This window comes from Stomoxys calcitrans, chromosome 2 (assembly GCF_963082655.1).
Source record: "Stomoxys calcitrans chromosome 2, idStoCalc2.1, whole genome shotgun sequence".
Taxonomy (NCBI): domain Eukaryota; kingdom Metazoa; phylum Arthropoda; class Insecta; order Diptera; family Muscidae; genus Stomoxys; species Stomoxys calcitrans.
The window spans coordinates 191,813,273-191,826,543 of NC_081553.1; the positions used below are offsets into that span (position 1 = coordinate 191,813,273).

Here is a 13,271-nt window from a genome sequence, read left to right on the forward strand (position 1 = left end):
TAATGTTATATGCATACCATTTACCAGTAGTACAACAGTCATTCGCCAACATCCATCAGTTGAGGGGAAAATAACATTTGGAAATTCTTGGGAAATTCTTTAAAACAAATAAACACTACGTTTATTTTGTTTTTTTCTCCGATTACACCTTACCTTACTTAGAGTTGAGGCAAAACAATTGCAAAAAAACAAAAATGGAATTTCATCCTTTGGCCAGATGTTTTACAGTTTAAAGTTGGCTATAATGATGCCAACAGCATCGGCAGCAGCAGCAGCAGGTCCCCAGAGTAAACATGGATGGTGGTGTTTTGAGGCTTAGCTTTTAGGTTTCCTTCACATCGGCTTTCATTAAAACAATTCAAATGTTGAACCTTCACTTTGCCATTTCTGTGGGCTTTCAAGCCAACTTTGACTGGGGTGTCTCTCGATCGTCTGTGGTCGGTGGCTGTGGTGGCCGTGTTGTTTGTTAAATTCAAAACTGATTAGAATGGTTTAGAATTTAGTTGGAATTGGCCTTCAAAAGCCAAGTAAAACACAATGTTGAGCTGCCTGTGTGCTCTCGAGAGGTGCAACTCTGATCGAGTGAAACATTGGGTGCAATGACAAAAAAAATTATACAAAAAAAAAAAAAAAACAAAGAAATCCAATTTACTCACTTGCACTCTAGACAATAGGGGGATTCTGAATGGAAAAAAACACAAAACCCCTGACAAGCATATCCATGTGTCCGATACGCCTGTCCGTCTGCTACGACTCACTTTAGTCAGCTTCTGTATAAATTCGTCCATATATTTACCATATAAATGGCAATCATTCTCAAGAAACAACTCTATTAAGTCAGCAGAAATTTTTGCGTTGACATTTACATATCATAGCCCAAAGAGTTCCAAGGAAGTCTCCCCCACAAAAAATGATACCACACTCCAAATCAATGTGAAACAACCAGCAACAAGCCAAAAAAAAAAAATTGAAACACAATCAACATTTCAAGTAAATTGAAAACTCATAGTCCATATGAACAAACGACAGCAGTTACTTACATACCTGGCACTTGGGAGCAGTTCGGTATTGATTGTATTGACTGTCCTGTCTGTTGTCCCTGCTGATGAAGGCGGTGTAGGTGACTGAGTGAATGGTTTTTGCTTTTTGTTTTTTTTTTTTTTTTATTATGATGGGCTAGTTAGGTGACTGGCAGGCTGGCCGTCCAGCCTGTTTCTTGTGTTTGGTACCCAAAAAAAAAAAAAAAAAAAAAAAAAAACAAAATTGTTTATTAGCAGACCTTGACGTTGTGAGCAAAGGGGAGATTGATCACAAATCGACAGCATGGCTAACCAGCCATTTTCGTGACCATAGTAAATATGTAGATTGAATGTCCTAAACCATTCAAATGAAAAATAAATAACTAGGATGGTTGCTGGGCCAGTCTTGCACTCCATCTCAGTCTGTGTCCATTTAAAATTGTCACCTTGTCAGCTGTGGCTTTTAAACTTCACTAAGTGTGAGATACGATTAAATTGTTTAGGGCCGCCCCAATCAATGACATAATTTAAAGCTTTTTATATTCAATTGATTTTTGTTTTTCAAGTTTTTACAAAATGTCTTGTAATTTATTATGGGTTGCCCAAAAAGTAAATGCGGATTTTTTAAAAGAAAGTAAATGCATTTTTAATAAAACTTAGAATGAACTTTAATCAAATATACTTTTTTTACACTTTTTTTACACTAAAAGTAACAGCTGATAACTGACAGAAAAAATTTGTCAACGCTGACTATATGAAAAATCCCCAATTACTTTTTGGGCAACCCAATACATCCAAATTGTCAGTGTGTTTCTTTTTTGTATTAAGTCATTAATTGATTTTTTTTTCCAATTTTTTCGAAAATGTTTTTGTTGCTAATCTTTTGGTGTTTTGTTTTTGCAGGCTTTATCTGGGTTCCTAATGATGTTGACACAAAATGGCAAGCTGCTGTATATTTCAGATAATGCAGCGGAATATTTAGGGCATTCAATGGTAAGTTGAGTTTTAAGTTAAAAAAAAAGAATTACCAATAAAATATTATTTAAGGTTGCTGTCTTAAGTCTTTTGTTTTACAACCACAATACAAAAAAAAATTGTAAAAAAAACAAGTAAAAGCGTGCTAGGTTCGGCCGGGCCGAATCTTATATACCCTCCACCATGGATCGCATTTGTCGAGTTGTTTTCCCGGCATCTCTTCTTAGGCTAAAAAGGATATAAGAAAAGAGTTGCTCTGCTATTGAAACGATATCAAGATATGGTCCGGTTCGGAGCACAATTAAATTATATGTTGGAGACCTGTGTAAAATTTCAGCCAATTCGTATAAGAATTGCGCCCATTGGGGCTCACGAAGTAAAATAGAGAGAACGATTTATATGGGATCTGTATCGGGCTATAGACCGATTCAGAACATAATAACACGTTTGTTGATGGTCATGAGAGAATCCGTCGTACAAATTTCAGGCATATCGGATAATAATTGCGACCTCTAGGGGTCAAGAAGTCAAGATCCCAGATCGGTTTATATGGCAGCTATATCAGGTTATGAACCGATTTGAACCTTATTTGACACAGTTGTTGAAAGTAAAATAAAATACGTCATGCAAAATTTCAGCCAAATCGGATAGAATTGCGCCCTCTAGAAGCTCAAGAAGTCAAATACACAGATCTGTTTATATGATAGCTATATCTGGTTATGGACCGATTTCAACCATACTTGGCACAGTTGTTGGATATCATGACGAAATATTTCGTGCAAAAACTCATTCAACTCGGATAAGAATTGTGCCCACTAGAGGCTCAAGAAGTCAATACCCAAGATCGGTTTATATGGCAGCTATATCAGGTTATGAACCGATTTAAACCATACTTGGCACAGTTGTTGGGTATCATAACAAAACACGTCGTGCGAAATTGCATTCCAATCGGATAAGACTTGCGCCCTCTAGAGGCTCAAGAAGTCAAGACCCAAGATCGGTTTATATGGCAGCTATATCAGGTTATGAACCGATTTAAACCATACTTGCCATAGTTGTTGAGTATGATAACAAAACACGTGGTGCAAAATTTCATTCCAATCGGATAAGAATTGCGCCCTCTAGAGGCTCAAGAAGTCAAGACCCAAGATCGGTTTATATGGCAGCTATATCAGGTTATGGACCGATTTGAACCATACTTGCCATAGTTGTTGAATATGATAACAAAACACGTGGTGCAAAAATTCATTCCAATCGGATAAGAATTGCGCACTCTAGAGGCTCAAGAAGTCAAGACCCTAGATCGGTTTATATGGCAGCTATATCAAAACATGGACCGATATGGCCCATTTACAATACCAACCGACCTACACTAATAAGAAGTATTTGTGCGAAATTTCAAGCGGCTAGCTTTACTCCTTCGGAAGTTAGAGTGCTTTCAACAGACAGACGGACGGACAGACGGACAGACATGGCTAGATCGACATAAAATGTCACGACGATCAAGAATATATATACTTTATGGGGTCGCAGACGCATATTTCGAGTAGTTACAAACAGAATGACGCAATTAGTATACCCCCCATCTTATGGTGGAGGGTATAAAAATAAGTAAAAGCGTCCTAGGTTCGGCCGGGCCGAATCTTATATACCCTCCACCCTAGATCACAGTTGTCTAGTTCTATCCCGGTATCTCTTTTTAGACAAACAAAGGGTAAAAAAAGGAATTGCTATACTAGTTGAAATGAATGTTTGAGACCATAGTAGAAGTCTATGTGTAAAAATTCAACCAAATCGGATAATATTGGGTTGCCCAAAAAGTAATTGCGGATTTTTTTTAAAAGAAAGTAAATGCATTTTTAATAAAACTAGAGTGAACTTGAATCAAATATACTTTTTTTCTAAAGCAGGCTAAAAGTAACAGCTGATAACTGACAGAAGAAAGAATGCAATTACAGAGTCACAAGCTGTGAAAAAATTTGTCAACGCCGACTATATGAAAAATCCGCAATTACTTTTTGGGCAACCCATAATTGTTATAACTAAAGAAGAAAAATTAATTTTTCGTATTGTGCTGGTTTAAAGAACTGAATATAATTTTGGCCGTTATATTCGCCCCGTTACGCCCTCTAGAGGTTCAAGAATTCAAGATCCCAGATCGGTTTATATGACAGCTATATCAGGCTATTAACCGATTTCAACCATATTTGGCATAGTTGTTGGAAGTCATAACAAAAATTTACTTTAATTTAATTGGCTATGACAGAATATTTGTTCTACTAACGCCGAACGTAGAATAGCGTTCCAAGCGCCTCGATCTTCTGCGCTCATTCTAAAATCTCTGACACCAAGTTTCGATGTGTCTCCCATAACTTGATCTTTTAATCAGGCTTTTGGTCTTCCCGGTTTGCATTCAAAAGACTTCTTTGCTGGAGCTTCTTCATCCATTCTGACAACATGACCTAGCCAACGCAGCCGTTGTATTTTGATGCGTGTAACTATGCTATCGTCGTCATACAGCTCGTGGTTAATACGTCGCCTATATTCTCCGTTAACGCAAACTGGTCCATATATTTTACGAAGAATCTTTCTCTCAAATACTCCAAGCATTGTCTCATCTGCTTTCACACATGTGCCCATGCTTCAGAACCATATAACAGCACGGGTAGTATCAGTGCCTTGTAAAGTGTACTCCTCGTCTATCGAGAGGTGGCCTTGTTTCTAAACTGCTTACTTAGTCCAAAGTAGCATCTGTTTGCCAGTATTATTCTTTGCTTTATCTCAAAACTGGTGTCATTCGTTTCGGTTACGGCGGTGCCGAGGTAAATAAAGTTACTGCCTATCTCTGAGTTGTGGTTCCCAACTTTCTCCATTTTCTTTATCTGCTCGGTTGTACGGGGCGTTTTGGGAGCTGAAACCATCGATTTCTTCTTCTCCATTTACAGCCAGACCCATTTTCACTGACTTTCTTTCGATTCTTTCAAAGGCTGCAGTTACTACTTCCAGTGACCGACCTATGATATCGATATCGTCGGCATAGGCGAGTAGCATGTGCTCTCTTGTGATTAGTGTGCCATATCAATTCACATCTGCATCTCGTTTAATCTGCTCCAGCAGGATATTAAAGAGATCACACGATAGGCTGTCACCTTGTCTGAAACCTCGTTTGGTATTAAATGGTTCGGAGAGATTCTTTCCTATTCTTACTGAGGAACGCGTATCGGCAAGTGTCATCCTGCAGTCTTATTAATTTTGCAGGGATACCAAACTCAGACATGACTTGAAATACCTTTTAACGTAAAGGAGTTTAGAAGGCGGCTTTGAAGTCAACAAAGAGATGGTTCCGGCATTTGGCGCAGTGTGAATATCTGGTCTAGGGTGGATTTACCAGGTCTAAAGCCGCATTGATAGGGCCCAATTATCTCATTGACTTTAGGTTTTAATCTTTTACACAGTACGCTCGAGAGTATCTTGTATGCGTTGGGGAGGAGACTTATTCCTCTGTAGTTGGCACATTTCGTCTTGTCTCCTTTTTTGTGTACCGGACATAGTATGCTGAGGTTCCAATCATCGGGTATGCGTTCTTCTAACCAGATTGCGCAGATAAGCTGATGCATACGCTTTATCAGCGTATCGCCTACGGTCTTAAATAGTTTAGCGGGTAACCCGTCGGCTCCTGCTGCCTTGTTGTTCTTTAGTCGGGTGACTGCGCATTGGACCTCATTCTGACTAGGAGGTAAACATTCTATACCATTATCAGGGATTGGTTCTGCGGTATCCTCTTCGCCGCCAACATCGGACACTGTTTGTGTCAGTTACTAGATTTCCTTCTTTGTCTCTGCAGGAGGATGTGCCTGCACCAAAGCCATTGGTTTGGTATTTAATTCTTTGGTAGAATTTCCGGACTTCATTCTGACTCCTGTACATGTCAATACGCTCGCACTCACGTCTTTCCATTTCCTTTTTCTTTCTGCCGAATAGACGTTTCTCCTCTCTCCTTTTCTCCCGATACCTCTCCTTCATCTGGCGCGTTGCTACTGATTGCAGGGTTGCTCTATATGCCGCATTCTTGGCTTCAGTAGCATCTCGACACTCTTGGTCGTACCATGGGTGTTTTGGAAGAGGCTTCCTGTACACAAGTACGGATTTCGCGGCATTTTCCATGAAGTGGGCAATAGTTTGCCACTGCGCCATTTTATCATCGGAACAAGGAGTGCTTTCATCAAGCAGTTGGGTCAGTCGAGTGGAGTATGCCGCTGCCATTTGTTGTTGTGTTTGCAGCTTTTCAATGTCCAGCTTCCGTGCAGTGTCAGATCGTACTTTCCTCGCCATGTTCAAACGGGTTCGAACCTTTGCTGCAACAAGGTAATGATCCGAATCTATATTCGCTCCACGGATCGATCGTACATCTAACACGCTGGATGATTGCCTTCCATCTATCACAACGTGATCAATTTGGTTTCTCGAGTTTTGACAGCCACGTGGCTGTCACCCTAACTCACTCCATGAAAAATTTCAGCCAAATCGAATAATAATTGCGCCCTCTAATGGCTCAAGAAGTCAAGATCCAAGATCGGTTCATGTGGCAGCTATATTTAAATATGGACCGTTATGGCCCATTTACAATCCTAACCGACCTACAATTATTAGAAGTATTTGTGCAAAATTTCAAGCGGCTAGCTTTACTCCTTCGAAAGTTTGAGAGCAGACAGACCGACGGACGTACAGACGAACGGACATGGCTAGATCGACTCAGAACTTCAAGACGATCAAAAACGTATATCCTTTATGGGATCTTAGACGAATATTTCGAGGAGTTACAAACAGAATGACGAAATTAGTACACCCCCATCCTTTGGTGGAGGGTATACAAATTAGGCCAGTATTATTTAAGGTTGCTGTCTTAAGTCTTTTGTTTTACACACAAAATTTTTAGTTTCATAGAGAAAAAATAAGTGCGACCAGGCCGACCCAATCGCATACACATATAAATTAATCATATTTTGTTGTACGTACCAGATTGACTCGATGTAGTCCTTTCAACGGCGAGGAATGCCGTCTCAGTGTATGTGTTCGTCCTTTTTTCATCATGGGAGAAGCACATACCAGAGTGACTTCTCCACACGCTACTGACCTATACCGGCATTGATTGGTACTCTTTGGTTAGCCAGAACCGCCTCCATTAGTGATAGGTGTCGGTGAGGTGTAACCGGTGCATGAAGAGGATGCTTTTCCAAACTTGCTCCGGCCTTACGTCACACAGTGGGAGAAAAAAGAACAAGTAAAAGCGTGCTAATTTCGACCGGGCCGCATCTTGGGAGCCCACCACCATGGATTCTCCTAAAAATTTATAAAAAAAAAAAATATATTTAGTTGAAGGGCAAAATTTGATTTCACATACCAAACTTCTGTCAAACCAGCAAAAATTAAAGCTTCTAGGAACCGAACAAGGATAATGGAGAGACCGGTTTATATGGGAGCTATATCAGGATATAGGCCGATTTGGACCGTACTTGGCACAGCTGTTGAAAGTAATAACAGAACACCGAATGCAAAATTTTAGCCAAATTTGACAAAAAATGCAGCTTTCAGGGGCCCAGGAAGTCAAATCAGGAGATCGGTTTACAGGGGAGCTATATCAGGTTATAGACTGATAATGGAACACCACATGCAAAGTTTCAGCCTAAACTGACAAAAATTGCGGCTTGTAAGGGCTCAAGAAGTCAAATCGGGAGATGGGTTTATATGGGATCTATATCAGATTATTGACCGATTAGGACCGTACTTGACACTGTTGTTGGAAGTCTTAATTGAACACCACGTGCAAAATTTCAGCTAAATCGGACAAAAATTGCGGCTTGTAAGGCCTTAAGAAGTCAAATCGGACAAACATTGCGGCGTGTAAGGGCTCAAGAAGTCAAATCGGGAGATCAGTTAATATGGGAGCTATATCAGGTTACAGACCGATTTGGACCGTACTTGGCAGAGCTGTTGGAATTCATAACGGAACACCACATGCAAAAATTCAGCCAAATCGAACAAAAATTGCGGCTTCCATTGGCTCAAGAAGTCAAATCGGGATATCGATTTATATGGGAGCTATATCAGATTATTGACCGATTAGGACCGTACTTGACATTGTTGTTGGAAGTCTTAATTGAACACCACGTGCAAAATTTCAGACAAATCGGATAAAAATTGCTGCTTGTAAGGCCTTAAGAAGTCAAATCGGACAAACATTGCGGCGTGTAAGGGCTCAAGAAGTCAAATCGGGAGATCGGTTTATAGGGGAGCTATATCAGGTTATAGACCGATTTGGACCGTACTTGGCACAGTTATTGGAAGTCATAACAGAATACTACGTGCAAAATGTGCGTGCATTAAAATCTACTATGTTAATTCGACCCCACTCAGAAATGGCAGAGTGTTACGTTCATAATCCGCCTCCTGTCTTCAATCTCTCGAAGACTCGGCCTATGGTCGAATGAAAATGAATGACTGAGGTTGCTGTCATCCGCGAACGAGTAGATCGGATTCGAAGTCAGATATCTATTGGGTTGCCCAAAAAGTAATTGCGGATTTTTCATATAGTTGGCGTTGACAAATTTTTTCACGGCTTGTGACTCTGTAATTGCATTCTTTCTTCTGTCAGTTATCAGCTGTTGATTTTAGCTTGCTTTAGAAAAAAAGTGTAAAAAAAGTATATTTGATTAAAGTTCATTCTAAATTTTTTATTTTTTCTTTTAAAAAATCCGCAATTACTTTTTGGGCAACCCAATAGATGCGCGACCTTACTCTCACTGAACTGGTGAAAAAGAGCGACTCCAACGTTCAGACAGCAATGCCATCAGGTCACCCGTGGAGCGATTTCTGCGGAACCCATATTGTCGGTCGCTAAGAAGAACGTCTGGGTTCGAATCCTGGCGAGACCATCAGAAAAAATTTTCAGCGGTGGTTTTCCCCTCCTAATGCTGGCAACATTTGTGAGGTACTATGCCATGTAAAACTTCTCTTCAAAGAGGTGTCGCAGTGCGGCACGCCGTTCGGACTCGGCCATAAAAAGGAGGTCCTTATCATTAAGCTTAAAACTTAAATCGGACTGCACTCATTAATATGTGAGAAGTTTGCCCCTATTCCTTAGTGGAATGTTCATGGGCAAAATTTGCATTTGCATTTTAAGAAGACCATTGGACTCTGGGTATCTCACAAGATATTAATTGACCATGCTTTCCATAATCTTGGAAAGCGCATAAGCATAACGCTATTGGTCGGCAGTTGATCCCTTTTCAGCAGACATGCCAGCGAACGCGATCGGAGTTAAGGTCATGGGTGAGGCATGCACATGTTCAAATACAAATTTGCCTATGAACATTCCATTAAGGAAGAGGAGAAAACATCTCACATATCAATGAGTGCTGCCCGATTCAAATTTAAGCTCAATGATAAGGGGCCTCCTTTTTATAGCGTAGTCCGAACGGCGTCCCGCATTGCAACACCCTTTTGGGGAGAAGTTTTTACATGGCATATAACTTCACAAATGTCGCCAGCAATAGTAAGGGATAACCATCGCTGAAAATTTTTTCTCATGACACTTTGAAAAAAAAGGAGAAAGGATATCAGTATAAAATTCGTCACCTAAAGGAGTAACATGGGATAACAGGCTGCATGCACAGCACCTGGAGGCCACTGTAGCGCAGAGGTTAGCATGTCCGCCTATGACGCTGAACGCCTGGCTTCGAAACCTGGCAGGACCATCAGAAAAACGTTCAGCGGTGATTATCCTCTCCTAATACTGGCGACATTTTGAGATACTTTGCCATATAAAAACTTCTCCCCAAAGAGGTGTCGCTCTGTGGCACGCCGTTCGGCTATAAAAAGAAGGGGTCTTATCATTGAGCTTAAAACTTGAATCGGACAGCATTCATTGATTTGTGAGAATTTTGTCCCAGTTCCTTAATGGAATGTTTATGGGCAAAATTTGCAATGCATAGCACCTGGAGAGCACGACGAGACATTGGAACACTTCCTGTAGAGCACACGCAAGGCAAAGGTCCCTCCGTTAAGATTAAATTTTACTTCCGACCTGAACATGAGACAGATAAATCCCCTAACCCTCTGCTTCAACCTAAACTAGCCGTTGCAACAGCTTATAAAACATTTAATAATTATTGACAACATTCGCTTATTGAAGTAGCAAGTGAGTGGTTCTGTAACATGAATCATAACATGACTACCCACATGCGAGAAAGGGGTGTTCCTAACTCCACCTCACTTGTTATATTTATGGCTAAACTTAGTTGTTCTTAATAAGTCACATACATTGTTTTTTTAAAATATTTGAAGTTGTTGTAACACAAGACTATGGTCTTGTAAAACAAAAGACTTAAGACAGCAACGTGATTAATTATATACCAGCGAAAAATTTCAATTATGCAATAATTATTATTGATAGGCTTATTTATTACCAAATGGAGGCCTCTGAGGCGCAGAGTATAACACCTTCGGCTGCTGAGAGCCTAGGTTTGAATCCTGATGATGAATTCTGTTTTAAGCCCACCACCGAAAGATGAGTGTTAGAGTGTCCCACATCGAATTATTCATTTTCATAGGGTACTATGAAGTCTATATAGTCCTGGTCGCCGCAAAATTGAAGATGATTTAGTCTTGTCCGTCAGTCCGTCTGTCTAATGAAATCACGCTGCAGTCTTTGAACATGAAGCTATGGAGCTAAAACTGTACACACAATTTTTTTTTTTCGAAAATTTGCTATATCGGAGTATAGCCTAGATTGGACTTTATTTGGATATAGCTGGCATAAGAACTGGTCTTCCCAAATGAAATCCTGCGCCCATAGAAGACGCATTAATAATAAAACTATTGGTGTGTATGGCTGAGAATGGACTACTTCTGGATATATCTACCATATATTGGGTTGCCCAAAAAGTAATTTCGGATTTAAAAAAAATTAAATGCATTTTTAATAAAACTTTGAATGAACTTTAATATATAATTGCCATTTTGTTCGAAAACCTTTTGCCATCTTCCTGGCAAATGTAGTATTCCACGCTCATAGAACTTCTGGCCTTTATCTGCAAAAAACTGAACCAAGTGCGATTTTATAGCCTCATCATTGCCGAAAGTTTTACCATTTAAGCAGTTCTGCAAAGATCGAAATAAATGGCAGTCTGATGGTGCAAGGTTAGAGCTATATGGTGGATGCATCAAAAGTTCCCAGCCAAGCTCACTCAGTTTTTGGCGAGTGACCAAAGATGTGTGCGGTCTAGCGTTGTCCTGGTGGAATATGACACCTTTACGATTGACCAATTCTGGTCGCTTCTCCTATAGAATTAGAATTCTGGTCCTAAATCGAGTAGTATTGAATGGGCAATTGAACCAGAATTACTCTGATTTGTCGAGGGACGCTAATTTCTTCAGGTCCATTGGGTGGCGGTCGATCCCCAAGGACTGCGTTCACTCGGAAGATGTTCACCGCTTCTGATGCCGTTGCCTAGCGTTGCTGTTGTCCAACGATCGAAGCCATCAATAAAACTTCCAACCGATGCACAGAATCATGTGCACCATGAAAGTAGTGTAATTGTCGCATACAATAAACCTGTCATTAAACGAAAACACATGAATTGGGAAAAGTACAGCTAATAGACGGGGTTGTCGAACGTGGTTATGTGACAATAAATGCAAATGCAAATTTCGTCCTTGAACATTCCAATAGGGAACAAGGGCAAACATCTCACATATCAATGAGCGCTGTCCGTTTCAAGTTTAAGCTCAATGATAAGGGGCCTCCTTTTTACAGCCGAGTCTAAACGGCGTGCCGCAGTGCGACACCGCTTTGGAGCGAAGTTTTACATGGCATAGTACCTCACAAATGCTGCCAGCATTAGGAGGGGAAAACCACTGCTGAAAATTTTTCTGATGGTCTCGCCAGGATTCGAACCCAGGCGTTTAGCGTCATAGGCGGACATGCTAACCTCTGCGCTACGGTGGCCTGGCCGACACCTCTTTGGAGAGAAATTTTACATGGCATTGTACCTCACAAATGTTGCCAGCATTAGGAGGGGAAATCTGCCGCTGAAAATGTTTTTTGATGGTTTCGCCAGGATTCGAACCCAAACGTTCAGCGTCATAGGCGGACATGCTAAGCTCTTTACTACGGTGGCCTCCAACCAACCTCCAGCCTCAAGCCATTACTGGAATTTATCTTGTGAAGGCTAAACTTTCCGACTGTTGGGCCAAAGATGTTTTTCTTCCCTATTTTCTCATTAAAATCTCCCAGAAAGATTTTCATATCATGTGGGCGGGTCAGCGATCATATTCTCTCTCTAAGCGTTCATAGAAAATATCCTTGGCATGATTGTCGGGGCATTGGCACAAATCAGGCCTATGTTGAAGAATTTGGCTTTTATGAGGATTGTGGCTAGCCTCTCAAACCACTGGAGTAAAGCCATATCATCCACAAATCCACAGCCAAATTCATGCCACGTGTTATGACAGCTATAGCATAGTTCGTCACCCTTTGGTGTTGTTGTGAGGCCATTCCCAGTCCAGCGCACTTCCTGTAAGGCGGTAATATTTGACTTGAACTTCTCCAATACGACCGCCAGCGCATATACAGCACCTTCTCTATAGAGAGTGTGGATATTCCAGGAGCAGATTCGCAAATCATGGTCCTTTTTTAGTTTGTGTGGGTCGTCAACGTTGGGGGGTCCATTTTTATACTCTTCACCACAAAATGGGGTTATACTAATTTCGTCATTTTGTTGGTAACACCCCGAAATATGCGTCTAAGACCCCAAGATTCTTGATCGTGTTGAAGTTCTTAGTCGATCTAGCCATGTCCGTCCGTCTGTCTGTCGGTCGAAAGCACGCTTACTTTCGAAGGAGTAAATCTAGCCGCTTGAAATTTTGCACAAATACTTTTTTTTTAATATAGGTCGGTTGAAATTGTAGATGGGCCAAATCGGTCCATGTTTTGATATAGCAGCCATATAAACCGATCTTGGGACTTGGCTTCTTGAGCCTCTAGAGTGCGCTATTCTCATCCGATTTGACTGACATTTTGTACGTAGTATTTAGTTATGATATCCAATAACTGTGCCAAGTATGGTTCAAATCGGTTCATAACCTGATATAGCTGCCATATAAACCGATCTTGGGTCTTGACTTCTTGAGCCTCTAGAGTGCGCAATTCTTATCCGATTGGAATGAAATTTTGCACGACGTGTTTTCTTATGATATACAACAACTGTGCCGAGTATG

General features: G+C 40.7%; 1 protein-coding gene across 3 annotated transcripts in view; it reads left to right on the top strand.

The window, feature by feature from the left end:
* LOC106084793 (uncharacterized) overlaps nt 1-13,271 on the top strand; it is a 200,046-nt gene that overhangs the window by 141,871 nt on the left and 44,904 nt on the right. For all 3 annotated transcript variants that reach the window (XM_059363037.1, XM_059363038.1, XM_059363039.1), the window contains one exon: nt 1,923-2,012. In XM_059363037.1, coding sequence (XP_059219020.1) covers nt 1,923-2,012 — 90 coding nt within the window. The remainder of the gene's footprint in view (nt 1-1,922; nt 2,013-13,271) is intronic.